Source organism: Aulonocara stuartgranti (assembly GCF_965226115.1).
Source record: "Aulonocara stuartgranti genome assembly, chromosome: 19".
NCBI classification, from domain to species: Eukaryota; Metazoa; Chordata; class Actinopteri; order Cichliformes; family Cichlidae; genus Aulonocara; species Aulonocara stuartgranti.
This window is the reverse complement of record NC_138955.1, coordinates 9,096,236-9,113,255: the sequence shown is the minus strand read 5'-3', so window position 1 is coordinate 9,113,255 and position 17,020 is coordinate 9,096,236. Positions and strand designations below refer to the sequence as shown.

The window sequence follows — 17,020 nt, the reverse complement described above, 5'->3', positions numbered from 1 at the left end:
ATGGCGGGTTGGTTTTCTGGATTCTTTCAAGCTTATGACTTACTGAGACAAGTGGCATGACATGTTTTGGATGTCCTTTGGATTCCGCAGAGTCCGTGTGTACCTCTCCCACTGCAGCCGAGTATATCATGCACCCGTTTTACGCTTTCATGTCATACTGGTGACGACCCTCTGCCCCCCACCACTACCATCACCACCCCTTCCACCGTCCTGTAAAATGATATCACACGGTACAGCTGACACAGTCTCACTCTTCCCACTGTTCTTTCTACCCCGCCCCACCGGGCACGGCGGTAGCAGGTGCCGAAACGCCCCCAGAGAACCTCGCTGAAAACGCGGCCATGCCGAGCGGTGACACTCTGCAGCCGGACTGCCGCCTGGTCTCATCCGTCTTTAGCGCTTCACAGAGCGGTCGGATGCCATGAGATTTCCCACAGGCCCTCACTGGCTCCATGCTGTGAGTAAAACCGTGGTCAAGAGGGGATAACCAACGGCGGATAATGACGTGATGATTCCGGTTGTAGAGCCAGCACAGGGGGGCTCCGGGCACCTTTAATGACCGGTGCTGGAGAGGAAATCACTGGACTTTATTGTCTGTGGAGCCGCGTAACACCGGACCGACAGCGGTGCAAATAAGAAGAAGGGAAGAAAAGAAAAGAAACGTCTCTCTAACAGGTTGCTGAGACATTCAGTCCGAAAAGGTAGGGCATGACTGGATTTACAGTCATCCGCGCGCCACTTAACAGCTGTGCGCATTAATTTATCTGCTTAATTGAGTAAAATGAGGCTAATCAGTGATGTAACAGCTGTTAAATTGACCTCCAGCCGCCAATTCGGTTAAAGCATTAGATGTGTTTATATCGTAAAAGTAAGGATTTTCAATTTTATTTCGCCCCCCAAAAAAGAAAAAGAAAAATCGCCTCTACTGTAGTAGTAGTTTAGACGTTACTTGAAATGATGTGGACAGTAAGGTGAGTAAAATCGATTTTTATTTTTAGAGGGTTTAACATCTATCTCACAGCTCTTTCTAGTAATTTTGCTCACAGTTGTCTGATTGCATTGGACTAGGATGAAAAAGATGTCAGAGGTTATTGTGGCGTGAATGACCAGAAAATGTGCTTTAATTTGCACGATTATGACAACTTCCATATGTCTTATGAGGTAATATGAGCACTGACAGGGGGCAAAATGTGTCAGTGATTGTGTGAGCGATTAATGATGTGAAAATTGATGGATGAGTGGATTTTTGATGGGAATGCAGACAGATCCATCCCCACTTTGAGACAAACTCGTTCATTTACTGTAGCCGCAGTGCTGACCACATCACATGCTGGGGCCCTGAGGCATCTCTTGAAATCATTGTTATAACTGATGTCAGGTCTTTTTTGGGGTTTTCCAGGGGGGATTTGCAGCACAGCAGAGAATGCTCTCCCCCAGATGCTGACTTCTAAAGGTAAGGGTGCTTTTGGTACAGCTATGTCTCTGGCACTGTTTGTTACAGGAAGCCAGCACTGTAAACCTTTGGCCACAAGTTCGTGCAGTGCCTCTGATCTCTATTCTGAACCTCTGGGCAAACTGTGCAAAGGAAAGTTGTGTTTCTGCTCTTGCTGTGGATCTTCAATTCTGATCTCAAGAGTGTACTTGGATTTCTGTATAACCCCCCTCCCTCCTTTTTTTGGCATACTCTGAAAGAAATTCATCCCCAGAACCCCTGAGATGCATTCAGTCATAAGTAATGCAAAAAATAATTGACAATGAGGTAATTAGGACATGCGGTAACCGCATCAAACGCAACAGGAGACCTGATTAAGTTCATGTGCCGTCAGTCATAAGGAAAAAAGTGTATTTCTGAGATTCATTTTCTGAGTATTTCATAATGAAATCTAGCACACACACACACACACCACCTTCCTCCCTCTGGCTGCCTTTGTTCCCTTCTGCACCCTTCTGATAGTGGGTGTTTCTGTCTTAGATGTGGATGTGTTCCTCTCCTCACACGCTGAGATGAGTGCTTTCAGAGGCAGACAAGGCAGAAAAGTCCCCGATTTTACTACCTGGCTAAATTGTCCTGTGATGGAAAAATATTGTTAAAGGAATGATACCTGAATAATTGAAGCCCCGGGGCTTTAAAATTGCAAGGACCTGCTGTGATTTGCGGCGCAAAGTTGAAGGCCACCTCAACGAAATATTCATATCATTATTTAAGAGTGGGTATATCATTCAGCCACTCAGGCACTGCCACCTTCTCCTGCTTCCCTACTCTCCCGTTTGATCCCTCCCTTTCCTTCTCTCTTTCTTCCTTTCTCCATTTGTAAACTCATCTCTTTATTTATAAAAAATTAACCACATGCTAACCCTTATCCATATCTTCTAGCTCTTATTAAATAAGAACTTAAAAGGCATATATTGAAAATCTTGCATACCGCCTTTCTGACATAGTAGTAGTAGTAGTAGCTTTAGTAGTTTTTCAATGATATGTATATAAGTTTTGAGCAGTTAGACATCCATTCATCCATCTTCTGATGCTGGATGCATCTCTGGCTCATCTGGAAGGACATCAGGGCGTTCCCAATCCAGTCGAGAGATATAATCTCTACATCATGTCCTGGGTTTGCCCCTGGGCTTCCTTCCAGTAAGACATGCCCGAAGCACCTCACTTGGGAGGGACCAAAGAAATGTCCTGGACAGATGCCCAAACCACCACATCTGGCTCCTTTTGATATTGAATAGTTGCAGCTCTTTGCTTTCAGGCTCAGGTCTTTGTTCACCACAAGAGAGTGACATAGTATTCATTCTTTCATGAAAAAGACCCCCTGATACTTAAACTCATCTAATTTGGGCAGTGCTACCCATGAACTAGCCTAACATTCAAGTCTGTCCTTTCAATGATACATAATTTATATTAATCTTTCACTAATCCACTCAAACAAGCAACCATAAATGGATAGGAGAAATCGACAGAAGTGGACAGATCACGATAGTTGTGTAGTAACATTTCTAGGGAAGTGCACTTCAAGTTTTAGCATACGTTTTCAGAGGTGTGGTTATGACACTTATACAGTATAGATTTAACACAAAGTCCCTGTTAAGCAGTCCTGGTAATACTGGTATGCAGGTTTTGTTATCTTCAAAATAACTAAGCCACATGCTTTACTCTCTCTCCTGTAGGTTGCCTTTTGTGCTCACGCCCACTCTGCCCCTCCCTGCACCTCGTTCTTCCTCTTAAAAGGGAGTTTTTCCTTCCCACTGTGGCCTACTGCTTGGCTACAGGGGGTTGTGTGATTGTTGGGCTTTCTATCTAATATTGCAGGGTCTTTACCTTACCACATAAAGCAATTGAAATAATGTATACAGTAAGGTGCTGTTGTGATTTGGAACTATATAAATAGACTGAATTGAACTGAACGAATTAAATTTCCTCCCCATTTCCAGCCTTTGCTGCAAACCTAAGCTAATTTTCCTTTTAGCTTCAGATTGACTGAACAGATACGGGATCACTTTTCATCTAATGATCTGCCGTCATCCACTGCTTTACTGTATAGCAGAGAGTTTTCTAATTAAAGTTTCCTGTCATAGCTTCTCTAATTTCCACAGTTCACTCAGGCATCACATGGGAGAAGAACCTCCCAGCTTCACAACACTAATCATCACCACATCGTCCCACATGAAAGTTCTGAGGGAAGCGGTGTTTTTTACCTCTTCAGCATTCGATCAGGGGTGTTTTTGGTTGTGGGTGCGTGCGTGTTCATTTGCATGCAGCTGTATGCGAGGATCGTTTCATTTCCCGCAGAGAAAACGAATTAAAATATGACACCTCTCTCTTCTGCCTCTCATCTCGTGCTTTTCACTGTGTTAAGAGATGGCAAAACTGCTAAATATAGTTCTGCAAGTGGAGTGTGAAACCTCTTCACCTCTCTCAGCGTTTCTAACATTGCGGAGGTCGAAATGAGAGGATTTTGTGGTAGCATGAACAAAGGTTTAATCATCTTTCTAATGAACTCTTCATGTGCATGTTGTATGTGAACGAAAAAGGGAGGGAGAGGAGAAAAAAGCAGAACAAGAAGAAGAAGAGCCACTTTTCTTATCTGTGATACAGCAAGGCTAATGTGATTTTTAAGTAATACTAATTATAAAGTATATCCTAGAGACGAATATAACATCAGGGTAAATATGGTGTAATGCAGTATAACAGATTTAGTTTTTCTTAGCATGTGTATTTGTGTTAAAGTTGATGATTTATTGTCTTTGCATGCAAGAATTCCCGTTTTCTTGGTCTTTAATGGCTTTTCACAAGTAGAGAAGAAGAGGAGGCCAGTCAGAGACTATAGCAACTCAATGCCTTGTATTTTCTATGAGGAAGGTTCCCAACCTGCGATTGTTGACTTTATCTGCTGTATCATTAACCCAGACTCCAAAATTCAGACAGTTGAGTCAACTTGCTGGCTGTTTCCATACAGATGCGTTCGCTCGAAATATAAGAATAACTTCCCAAAGGATCAATAAAGTTGTGGTATTGTGGTTGAATTTTTCTTTCTGAGTCTTTTTCTTTCAAAGTCAACTATCTGGTAAAGATTTTTTTTTTTTTATGCTCACAGATTTTGAGACTCGGATGTTCAATAAAGTCATCTCTCTATGTTCTTTCTGATTAATCAATTAATCAAATCGTCTACAAAAATGTCAGAGAATTCCCAGAAGATGGCAGAAATTTTAGAAAACCACCAAGGACAAATTCTTGATGCCTAAGATCATTCATAATAAATGAACTCTAACAGTGTGTCCAATATAAAGCAAAAAGCATGACCTGATTTAAATTTTGTCCCATCGAGGTTTCTCCTTGTGCACCTCTGAACCCTTCCAGCACTGCTGCTATGTTTAGATCATTAATTGGAAGTCCTGTTTTTACCTGTTGTATGTGCCTATTTGCGGCAGCACTATGAACCTCAAATCAAGCACAAACTTCTCTTTAAAACTCAGCCAACCTGTGAGCCAAGAATCATCACTGCTGATGAGAAGCAGGTGGTCGCCACAGTGAATTCTCTGCCTGTCCCTAGCATCCCCCACTGTCACACCAACCTACTCCGTGTCCTCCTTCACTTCTACACTTTGTGTCAGTCCCACCATCTCCAAACCATACCTCATAGCATGTCTCCGTACTGTTTTGTAAACCTTCCCTTTCACTCTTGCTGCTATCCCTCTGTCACAAATCATCCCTGACACTCATCTCCACACACTCCACCGTGCTTGCACTCTTTTCCCCTCTCCGTTACACTTTTCGCTGGATGGCGGACCCCCAGATATTTAAGCTCATCAACCTTCTCTACATCTACTGCTTGAAGATTCAGTCTTACACCTGTCTCCCTCTCAATCAGACATAATCTTTCATGCTTCTTCCGACTTTCAGTCCTCTTCTCTCCAGTGCATATCGTCACCTCCCCAGGTTTTCCTCCACCTGCTCTCTTCTCTCGGTACAAATTAATTGACAGTGAAAATAATAATGAGCTGAAGCCAAAATTGAATTTTTGCCCAACCCTGCTAGATGCTCAGTGTTTTGAGTCAAGAGTGACAATGTTGCTGACTGCTTAAGAGCCTCCCTGTCTCTCATTTGCACATATACTTTACATCATTTCTTGGCAACTCTCAAAATCCCTGCAAATCTCAGGGATTTACATTTCCTTCAGCGCTGCTTTTTGTACAGTAAGGAAGTGGATCCTTTCTTTCTGTGATTGAAGCTGACTTGACAGATACACTTTGTATAACTAGAGTGTGCAGGTCACCTGGGACTGGTACACATAATGACTTTATGTAGCTTCTGTGTTGTGGAAATCAGATGCCTGTTGGCTCCTCTGAGACAGCTTCATCCCCCTTCTTCAGTGTCACTTGTCCAAGTCAGCCACTGACAGGATTGTGGCAGATCCTTCTTTCAGACCACAGTTAAATCTAAGGGTTTTATGTGGTATTATGAGTGTGTGTGTGTGTGTGTGCTTCCCAGCTAAATCAGACAGCTCTGAACCCACTGGGAGTCGTACATGAATTGTGTTGGATAAGATGACAGCATTAAAGTTGAGTCTTCCAACCTCTGTCACTTGGCATGTTTGTCTCTCCAGTCTACTGGAAACTCTCTAATCTGAGGCTTTACCTCAGCGCTCCCTCTCTAGCATAATTTGGTCGCGTGTTAGTCAAAGTGACTTATTTTTCTTTCTAGAAAGATTCCATTGCTGCGCCTTTGTTGATATATTTCAGAGAAGGTTATGAATTTTGCATGCATGTGCCACAGTAGTTGCACACAGGTCTTAAATTTAAGTCGATAGCCTGAGCCCGGAATGATGTATGGCATGTTGGAAAAAGCAGGATATTCTTCAAAGAGTAAATGAGAGACAAAGAGAATGAAGAAAAGATAAGATGCACAAAGAGGAGTAAGGAGACATGAGATTGTGAGCTAGACGGGGAGGGGATGGAGAAATGGGGAGCAAAAGAGACTTCACATCGCTTTTAACGACATTATCGCGGTCCATGGTGTATATAATTTAGTACGATGACGCAATGGAAGATACTGCAGAAGGGCGCTCTCTGAGAGGGAGGCTCACATACTCATTTCAGGCTGCACATATAATGAAAGAGATCTAGTGCTTTATGTGATTGTACCATCTATTTAAAATAGAGATTCAAGTTTATTCATTGTTCAGGGTCATTAACCTCATTAATGATACATCGGACAAACAAAGGGACAGAGCAGCAAAACCGCTCGCTGGCAGCTGACCAAGCCACCCAATTATGAACTATTCTTTTTATTTAACCTTCCTGCTGAGATTTACCAGATGTCAAAATATCAAATCCCAGAACAGTTAAATCTATTAATTAGTCAATGAAATGTAAATTAACTGCAAATTACTGCTTTAGAAAGCTCACAGCTTTCACAAACGTGCATTAATATAAAGGGAAGTTGGGTTTTTTTGTTTGTTTGAATCCATTTAATTGGCATAATTAAATGCTGTTACTCCAGTGAGAAATATCTGGATGTTTTAGTTAATCAAGTTGAACGGTAGATAAATAGAGTCTTCTGGTGTTGTAATTACTATAATGGCAGTGCCTAAAATGAATATTTCTGCCCGAACGCAGCCATGCAAATTTGTCTAAATTAATGTCGAAATCATGAAATTTAAAAGCTGATATAAGAGGTCACTCTCTGAGCGGATTAATTTGGGTATTCTGCGCCGTGGTTGTTTGTTTATTTAGTATTTTGATGTCACTGCCAGTAAAATGAAATTAAGACATCAACACACACACACACACACACACACACACACACACACACACACACACACGGGGTTCTTTATCGCTCGCACGCAGCTAATTTAGTGCTTTCTCTAGACAGGCTTGTTTAGAAGCAGATCTTTTTGAGGCGAGACAGTAAATTTGCTGTGCGCTTTGGAGATAAATATACGTGCATCTGCATTGATTTATTTCTTTTCTTTTATTTCTTTACACTGCTTTGGTTCTTTTGTGTCTCAGTGTCAATCAGATCGGTTTGCTTAAGGTTATTTACCTGCAAAGCAAAGAAAAGGGGAGAGGAATTGGGTTCATGTGACAGTATGCCCTGATAATATCCAGGAGATTTCATGGTGGCAGCTATCAGCGCAGCAGTGAGAGGTGATTTTGAAGCTGTCACAGTAAAAAAAGGACAAGCGACATATCGCTTGAATGTATTATTATTATTATTATCCTGAAACTGTGCTGCACATACTTGTATGAAATGCCACACATATTATTAGCATGCAGAGAATGTGCTGCTGCATTCAGCAGATTAATTCAACCACACGTTGAGTGTTATTTTTCAATTCAAAACAGCTCCCAGTTGTTTTAAGTATTCTGGAGTGAGCGTGATTCATTCCTTTGTATGCCTATTTATGGGTTATATAGAAAGAACAGATTCTTTGTCATGAAATAGCGGCTGTAATACAAACCCACCAGCCACTTCATTAGGTACATGTGGCTTTACTCCTTTTTGCATTCAGAGCTGACTTAATTCTTCATGGCATAGATTCAACTGGATGCTGGAAACATTCTTCAGAGGCTTTGGTTTGACGTGATAGCATTATGCATTTGCTGCAGAAATATTGCTTGCACATTCGTGATATCAATCTTCCATTCCACTCCATCCCAAAGTTGCTCTATTGAACTGAAATCAGGTGACTGTGGAGGCCATTTGAGAGCAGTGAACTTACTGTCATTTTCAAGAAAGTAGTTTGAGATGATTTGAGCTTTGTGACATGGCGTGCTATCCTGCTGGAAGCAACCATCAGAGGATGGGTACACTGTGGTCATACTAGGATGGACATAGTCAGGGACAACACTTGTGTATGGAGTGGTGTTTAAACAATGCTTGACTGGCACTAAGGGCCCCAAAGACTTCCAACCTTTTACATCACCAGCAGCAGCTGGAACTGTTGTGCTTTCATGTTGTTTATACCAAGTTCTCAACCTATTATTCTAATTACTTACAGAAATCAGCAGAGCAGGTAACATTTTCCAGTGTTTTATTGGCTAATTTTGGTGAATTGTAGCCTTAGTTTCCTGTTCTTTAGATGGCAGGAGTGGCAGTGGGTGTGGTCTACTGCTGCTACAACAGAAGACCACACACACTGCTTCAAGGATTTGATGTATTATCCCTTCACAGATACTCATTTGCATACCTTTGTCGTTATAAATGTACTTTTCTAAGTTGCCTTCCTATCAATATGAAGCAGTCTGGCCATTCTCCTCTGAGCTCTGAAATCAACTAAGCACTTCTTCAGACTTGAGCTGCAATGCATTGGGCTGCTCCCACCTGAGTGGCTGATTTGTATTAACAAGCAGCTTAAAATGTGGCCTGGGGGTGTATTTTATAAACTACTTTTAGACATTTTAGGCAACCACGTGTGTTATTTAATTTTTAAAAGCCACACATTATATAACTACACTGTATTTATGGGCTAAACAGTTGCTTGGTTGAATATAAATTACATAATTACAGAATCATAGAAATTATCAGCGGCATAGCACAACAGCTGCTATGTAGCGTTTCTCATGCCAAACATTTCCTCCTGACAGAAGCCTCTTTTTCTACCTGCAGGAGTTCCAAAGAGAGGTGATTTTGAGAGTAACAGTCCTCAGGCCTGCTATGGTTTCCTACCTCCTTACATTCTCCCGCTGTCTTCTTATGTGTGTGTTCGGTTGGTTTGTTGGAATTCAGACCTGACGGCGCCTTGAAAAGATTATTTTTGCTCTGAGCACTTAACCTCTGAAAATTAAAAAAACAAAAAAACATTAGCCTGGAGGCTATAGCCTGCAGATGGGTTACAAATGAAAGAAATAGTTCAGTATTGCAGCTCAGCATTCCTCTCATGTTAGTTCACTGAGTGTTGAGCAGAAGCTGGGAGGGGATGAGCTCAGCATTAAGACAGCATGCAGTGCTAAACAGCTACCCTTCATGTGCCAATGTTTAAAAATACAACTACTCTCTTGTTTTATCCCTAAAAAGCAAATGTCAAAATTAGAATTTGTGATATCCTATTTATGCACAGTACCCTGCAAAAATACAGGGAGTGCAGAATTATTAGGCAAATGAGTATTTTGTCCACATCATCCTCTTCATGCATGTTGTCTTACTCCAAGCTGTATAGGCTCGAAAGCCTACTACCAATTAAGCATATTAGGTGATGTGCATCTCTGTAATGAGAAGGGGTGTGGTCTAATGACATCAACACCCTATATCAGGTGTGCATAATTATTAGGCAACGTCCTTTCCTTTGGCAAAATGGGTCAAAAGAAGGACTTGACAGGCTCAGAAAAGTCAAAAATAGTGAGATATCTTGCAGAGGGATGCAGCAGTCTCAAAATTGCAAAGCTTCTGAAGCGTGATCATCAAACAATCAAGCGTTTCATTCAAAATAGTCAACAGGGTCGCAAGAAGCGTGTGGAAAAACCAAGGTGCAAAATAACTGCCCATGAACTGAGAAAAGTCAAGCGTGCAGCTGCCAAGATGCCACTTGCCACCAGTTTGGCCATATTTCAGAGCTGCAACATCACTGGAGTGCCCAAAAGCACAAGGTGTGCAATACTCAGAGACATGGCCAAGGTAAGAAAGGCTGAAAGACGACCACCACTGAACAAGACACACAAGCTGAAACGTCAAGATTGGGCCAAGAAATATCTCAAGACTGGTTTTTCTAAGGTTTTATGGACTGATGAAATGAGAGTGAGTCTTGATGGGCCAGATGGATGGGCCCGTGGCTGGATTGGTAAAGGGCAGAGAGCTCCAGTCCGACTCAGACGCCAGCAAGGTGGAGGTGGAGTACTGGTTTGGGCTGGTATCATCAAAGATGAGCTTGTGGAGCCTTTTCGGGTTGAGGATGGAGTCAAGCTCAACTCCCAGTCCTACTGCCAGTTTCTGGAAGACACCTTCTTCAAGCAGTGGTACAGGAAGAAGTCTGCATCCTTCAAGAAAAACATGATTTTCATGCAGGACAATGCTCCATCACACGCGTCCAAGTACTCTACAGCGTGGCTGGCAAGAAAGGGTATAAAAGAAGAAAAACTAATGACATGGCCTCCTTGTTCACCTGATCTGAACCCCATTGAGAACCTGTGGTCCATCATCAAATGTGAGATTTACAAGGAGGGAAAACAGTACACCTCTCTGAACAGTGTCTGGGAGGCTGTGGTTGCTGCTGCACGCAATGTTGATGGTGAACAGATCAAAACACTGACAGAATCCATGGATGGCAGGCTTTTGAGTGTCCTTGCAAAGAAAGGTGGCTATATTGGTCGCTGCTTTGTTTTTGTTTTGTTTTTGAATGTCAGAAATGTATATTTGTGAATGTGGAGATGTTATATTGGTGTCACTGGTAAAAATAAATAATTGAAATGGGTATATATTTGTTTTTTGCTAAGTTGCCTAATAATTATGCACAGTAATAGTCACCTGCACACACAGATATCCCCCTAAAATAGCTAAAACTAAAAACTACTTCCAAAAACATTCAGCTTTGATATTAATGAGTTTTTTGGGTTCATTGAGAACATGGTTGTTGTTCAATAATAACATTATTCCTCAAAAATACAACTTGCCTAATAATTCTGCACTCCCTGTATGGTGATAATCAACTGCAGCTCAGCGAAAATATGACAAAAAAAATCTCACTATTTGAACCCAATAACGATGTAAGTAGACCTAGTTTGGGGTATGGACAGACTTCTGGCAAATACAGTTTGTAAAGAGTAAATAGTCTTATAAATGTTTCCTGTTCCAGAGTTTGTCATTTGATTCAATCAGAAACAGAATCGTTTGAATCATATTTGCTCGAAGCAAAGCAGCTTTGCTTTTTTACATCATGAAAACCCAGAAGGACTTTTATTTTGGAAGAATGGCATTTGTGCATTTTTATCAGTTGCAATTGTATAATAATGGCATATAAATACACTAATCCAGCCTATTTTGGTTATTTTTTCAGGCATTAGAAACCTTTGCTGGACGTAAGTATGCTAAATATTCTGCGGAAGTTATTCTAACATTACTGAAATCCAAATGTAATTCTTGACTCATTTTCGCCTCTTTTCTGTCTTTGTTGATTCTGTGTGAAGGGTTTGATGGAGAGCTGGTCGGATGTCAGCGGGAACTATTGTCATAACCGGAGGAATACTTGCCGGAGTGATACTGCTGTGCATTGTAGCAGTTCTCTGTTACTGTAGACTCCAGGTATTACTGTGCACGTTCATGTTTCTTGGTCTTTTAGGCAGTTTGCTCTTCACCCAAAAGCTCTTTTTACATTACTGATGTTTACTGGCTTAACAAACTCAACTAACTAATCTAGTTTGTGACCGTGTGCAATGAACTTGCAGTCTTATTGTCTTTGAAATACTTGCTTCAAAGATGGGCACCACTCGCACTCAGCTGGCATCTTAAAAGCCAGTGAAAAAATGGCAAATTGACACAGTCTGCTATTAGTCTGCAATTAAGTAGGGTCAAGTTGGCAGTTACTTGCTATCTGTTTGATATAATACTGTGATAAATTACTGCAAATCTGTTGCCATCTACATGCACAGTAATTCACACTAATTGGAAATTCGCATTAAATTGCAATCAGAGTCCAGACTGAACTTCTCAGGCTTGAAACAGAAAGGTTTCCACACATAGTGTTGTGTCCAGGATTTTAATTTACTAGCAAAATATCATAGACGCTAGCCACTTGCTTTTATTAATAAATATAACCACAAGGCAGAGCTGGTTGCCAAACAAACAAGTTGGTAACCAGCTGGATGAAGTCACCTTATCCAAAGAGACCCATTGCAGACTAGTTGCACTTGTTGCCACATATTGATTTAGCTGATTGCAATCTGTGTGCGTTTAAAAATTAAGATATAAAATTCATTTCAATGCAATTTTATTTATATAGTGCCAATTTAAAGCAACAGTCAGCCAGTAAGGTAAAGACAGACAATTATAGAGTAAAAAAACAAGAAATTTAAATCACCAGACCACCAACCAAGTTGGCAGACTTCAAAAAGTAGTAACAGGGATGAGTACTCAGCTGTCTGACCGTCCAGCTGTCATTGTCCATGTCCACAACAGAGTAAATTCTAGGCTTCAGTCATATTGCAATAGTTAAAATAGAAACAATCAAACAAACAAGCAAAAGTGGTTGCTGTGAGATTGAGGTTGTCGAGCGCTCAACCTGGAGGCGACCTACTTCCAATCGTTCCCTAAATTTGCCAAAAATTCACTTCAGTCACCGGGCAACTCGAGGATGTTGCAGTCCTATTTTTAATCTAGTGAGACTGAGCCATAACCCAGTCTAATTGTCTGCCACCTTAACATGGTTTTCCACATTCTGTCTCATTTATGTAACATAGCACTCTAGTACCAAGTCACAGCTGGATCTGGTTACAATAAAAGCAGATGTGGTGGCCAGAGCAGTCAGTGGTTCAACATTTGCACAAAGCACAGTGCAGACTGCCCTTCCAAAGCCTAGTGACAGCTGTCTGAGTATACTGTCAGTCTTTTCACCTGCCTCTGAAAAAAAACTACTTCTAAGTATTCCCACCATGTTAAACTGAATTTTGTTTGTCACTGTTCATATTTTGATTTTGATATCACAACTTTATTTTGCTGTGATAAAGCAATCAGAATCACAGAATGTTTAAGAAGACATCCAAACCCTTGTTCTTCTTGCTCACACCCTGGTGCCTTCTTTGTCATCCTCCTGCAGTATTACTGCTGTAAGAAAAATGATTCTGAGGTGGACGTGGCCTCCATGGCAGGACCGGATCCTCTCGCTCACTTTCCATGCAACGCCTGCAACGCCCTCGCCATGGACGGCACTGCCATCACCCCCGTCTCTCTGGATCAGCTGGATTCGGGTTCTCACCACTGCCCCAGCTGTTCACCGTACACCCTGCGCTCGGGACTCACAGACGACATGCGTAACGGAGGGGAGCGTCTCGGCTTCCATACTTACTACGAGAACCCGTCTGTATCTCTTCCCCTGTCGGTTCACCCTCAGAGCTCCTCCCCTCTGAGCTACTGCAGTCCCTCGGACACGTTTCCTCCCCCGCCGCGCTCCTACAGCACTGACGTCTGACCTTTGCTTCACTGTACAGGCACACACACACACACACCTACAGCGTCTAGCACATGCCCTTTTGTTTGAGACTAACTTCAGGTAATTGATTAGAGGACAGCACAATTATACACACATGCCCATATTACTGTACATGCCCACATAATTTGAAGGGAAGTGACCCATAAACTAAGCCTACTGATAGAGCCCCATGGTGGGTGACAAATCTGGGCATGATCTGCAGCAGGGAAATATTACATAAAATTGGCCACATTACTCTTTAAAAAAACTCACATTTTAATCTTAGTACGACTTTTACTTAAACAAAAGCTATAAAATGTATAAGTACCATTACAGTTAGCATCTCATTGAGCCCGGTCACACATGATAGTGTTTTTAGTAAATGGCTCAAAGGTTGGAGCTAGTCTACACACTCTATAAATGCATCTGGGGCAATGAAGTCATTCAGGTTACATATGATCAGGGACACATAACAAAGCTTTTAGTACAGAGTAAGCTCAGACAGTCCCCAGGTAGAAAAACAGGCGAGGTTTTGGGGCGTTAAAGTCATTTAGGCTACGTTCACACTGCAGGTCTTAATGCTCAATTCCGATTTTTTTGATCAAATCCGATTTTTTTTGTCTGCTCGTTCACACTACAAATAAAATGCGACAGCAAACGCGCTCTAGTGTGAACGCTCAAAGCGGCCCGCATGCGCAAAAGAAGATGTCACACACAACGCGCTCTGTTTAGACCCAGAGCAACAGTATTGTTTGACTGATGGCCCTTAATATAAAGACTTCGGACTTCACGTTTCCCAATTTTTGCTTTAAGTTATTTTGTTATTTACATAATAATGTAAATAACCTAATAATGATCCTTATTGCTGTTTAAGAGAGGAGCGGTGCTTCAAAGATAGCTGCAGATTTCTGTCAGAATCTGCAGATTATACAGTACAAATAAAATGTTTACGTTGTCTTCCCAACAGTTTCACTGACATCTACACTGGATGGCCAGGAAGCGTTCGCGATGTCTTCTCGGGCGCTTCTCTGGCGCTGATAATTGGCTTCAGTCTTGTGTCGGTGACGTAAAAGGCGGATTTAATGCGACTTGACCGTTCAAACAGCAGTCGCTTTCTAAAACATCGGATATGTATCGGATTCGGTACCACATACGAAAGTGACCCAGATCGGATTTGAAAATATCGGATTTGCGCCGTTCACACTGTCATAGCATGATCGGATATGGGTCGCATAGGGTCAAAAAAATCGGATTTGATGCGCTTTCGCCTGCAGTGTGAACGTAGCCTAAGTCATTAAAAAATTGTGACATATAGAATTTGTTTTTTAATTTCTGTGAAGTTTTGTGAATGTAATTATGTAATTTATAGAGAAAAAATGCATTCAGTTAGACAAGAAAAGGCTTAGTACTAAATTACAAACATGTTTTATTAAACTCAGTGGAAAAGCAGGACATTATTTGCAAATTCTGCAACTATCCGGTTGTTCAGTGATGACGCGACGAATCCTACTTCCGGGTCTAAAGTAGTCTGCGTTTAATATGGCTTTTGTGTTGTTAACATGTTTAATGTTATGTATTTTCTTCTATTTAGTCTCAAAAAGCTCCTAAAACAGTCAGTGATCACTGTTGACCTCCCTCGGCTTTTATTACCACTAATCATTTATTTAAGCTCAGTTTGTAAAATCTTAGGATGTAGCTACAGCCCAGCCCATGCAGCAGTATATGAATGACTGACCTCGTATTGTGGATGGATTATCTCAGTTGTTCTCCTGGCTGAAGTCTGGTCCTTTTACAGCATCCTGCCATGCGATTACATTTGTTCCTGACCACCAAGAACACTCACGTTAACTTTTATCGAGTGGAAAAAAAGTTAGCTTGTTTATATTATGCTAACATAGCTGTGTCGCTAGCGGTCACGTAGCACATCATTATATACCAGCTAGCCAAACTTCAGTAACCCAACAATCGTCACTGCTGTTTAGTTTTCTGTCTTCATTTATGTTGGAAGTGATAACAGAGCTGTACGTTTGAATTTGTTTCCAAAACCCCGCAGTCAGGACATGCTATATTTTATTTAGATAGAAGCTAGCGAGCTAACTCCCTGCTAACTTCTAACTCCGTTAAATGTCATAAATTCCGTTTTCATGGATGCCTGGATGTTAAACTCAATTGTTACACCCGGTAGAGCACAACACTGATCATTTTATTAAAGATGAAAGACTTTAGACAGTTTTTCAACTCTCAGTAATGCCATAGTGATCGTTTGATATATGGACCTGCAGCGGAGTTTAGACCCAGACACGGCTAGTGACGTCAGACTGAACAACCGGATAAGTCATTCGGCAGTTATTTATGGCTCAGGACCTCAGTTGCATTAGATTAGATGAACACAGAGTTTATGATCTCATGTTCAGCTCATTCTCTGGCAAATGCATCCTGGATGCAGGGATCTAGTAAAAACCACCATTTTTCCGGCAGCAGACAAATGTCAGCCTAATCTGAAGAATGACAAAGTTACATAAACACACATAGATATAGTGCTGCATCTATCATTCACCCTCAATGTGATTAAGATTAACCACATAAATACCTTTCTGTTAGGTGTGAGCACTTTGAATATATTTTTAGCAGCATTTTCCACTCAATAAATCAAAAGTGACTGCTGATGACGAGGAGACAGAGCTGAGACACACGAAGAAGGCATGCGCAACCCCATATTTGAGCATCACTTCAGTTATTCTTATTCTTTTCTCCAGTTTCTCCCTTTTTCCCTGTGTCACAAAGGGTTAATGGTAGTGTGAACCTCTTACCACTGCAGCTTACACTACATGAGGGCTAACAGCTATATAACTAATGGAGCTTAACTGTTTTTATCCAGAAGAAAGACCTGACGAGCGAAGAAGGAACTACAACTTTTTAAGCCTTTTTTTGTTCTTCTTGCAGATTACCAGAAAGTCTGTGAGAAAAGTGTCAGTTTTGTCTGTTTCTGTTTTCACTTCTGACATGAAATTGCCATGAAACTGAAGAGAGTTTGTTCCGCAGTGTCTTCCATAGAAGCTGATGTATTTACCTTTTCTGTGCTTACAGATTGTGACGTGTGAAAGCAGATTTTTAGACGTGCGATAAGCAGAAAAGAGAGATGCTGTACCATATTTAATGATCTTGAAGCTTAGGTTTTATATCTATATATGAGCCATCATATCTGCTACAGTACAGTAATAAGATGCAGTGTTATTGCAGTATATGCCTGAATCTATATATTTTTTAAGGAGTATTGTCATTTTTTTGTGAGGGATGTTCGGGTTTAGATGTATTTCAGTACTTTTCTCTTCAGTTTTGGCTTCTTTCTGTGTTCCTGTGCACTCCTGACAGCTGCACAGGAACACAACTGTGGAAATGGCAAC

The 17,020-nt window shown here is 41.3% G+C and overlaps 1 protein-coding gene across 3 annotated transcripts; it reads left to right on the top strand.

Annotated features, from left to right (window-relative positions):
• The first annotated feature begins 329 nt into the window (after nucleotides 1-329).
• Nucleotides 330-15,358, top strand: LOC309695539 (protein FAM163A-like). Of its 3 annotated transcripts, none has more exons than XM_082516252.1 (5): nucleotides 330-701; nucleotides 1,400-1,453; nucleotides 11,490-11,511; nucleotides 11,620-11,734; nucleotides 13,245-15,358. In XM_082516252.1, the coding sequence occupies exons 4-5, from the start codon at nucleotides 11,642-11,644 to the stop codon at nucleotides 13,614-13,616; spliced, it is 465 nt and encodes a 154-aa protein (XP_082372378.1). In that variant the 5' UTR covers nucleotides 330-701; nucleotides 1,400-1,453; nucleotides 11,490-11,511; nucleotides 11,620-11,641; the 3' UTR covers nucleotides 13,617-15,358. The 3 variants fall into 3 exon arrangements, with proteins under 3 accessions (XP_082372378.1, XP_082372379.1, XP_082372380.1); XM_082516253.1 differs by lacking the exon at nucleotides 330-701 and adding an exon at nucleotides 804-971; XM_082516254.1 differs by lacking the exon at nucleotides 330-701 and adding an exon at nucleotides 9,110-9,124 and having other exon boundaries at nucleotides 1,435-1,453.
• Nucleotides 15,359-17,020: the final 1,662 nt, after the last annotated feature.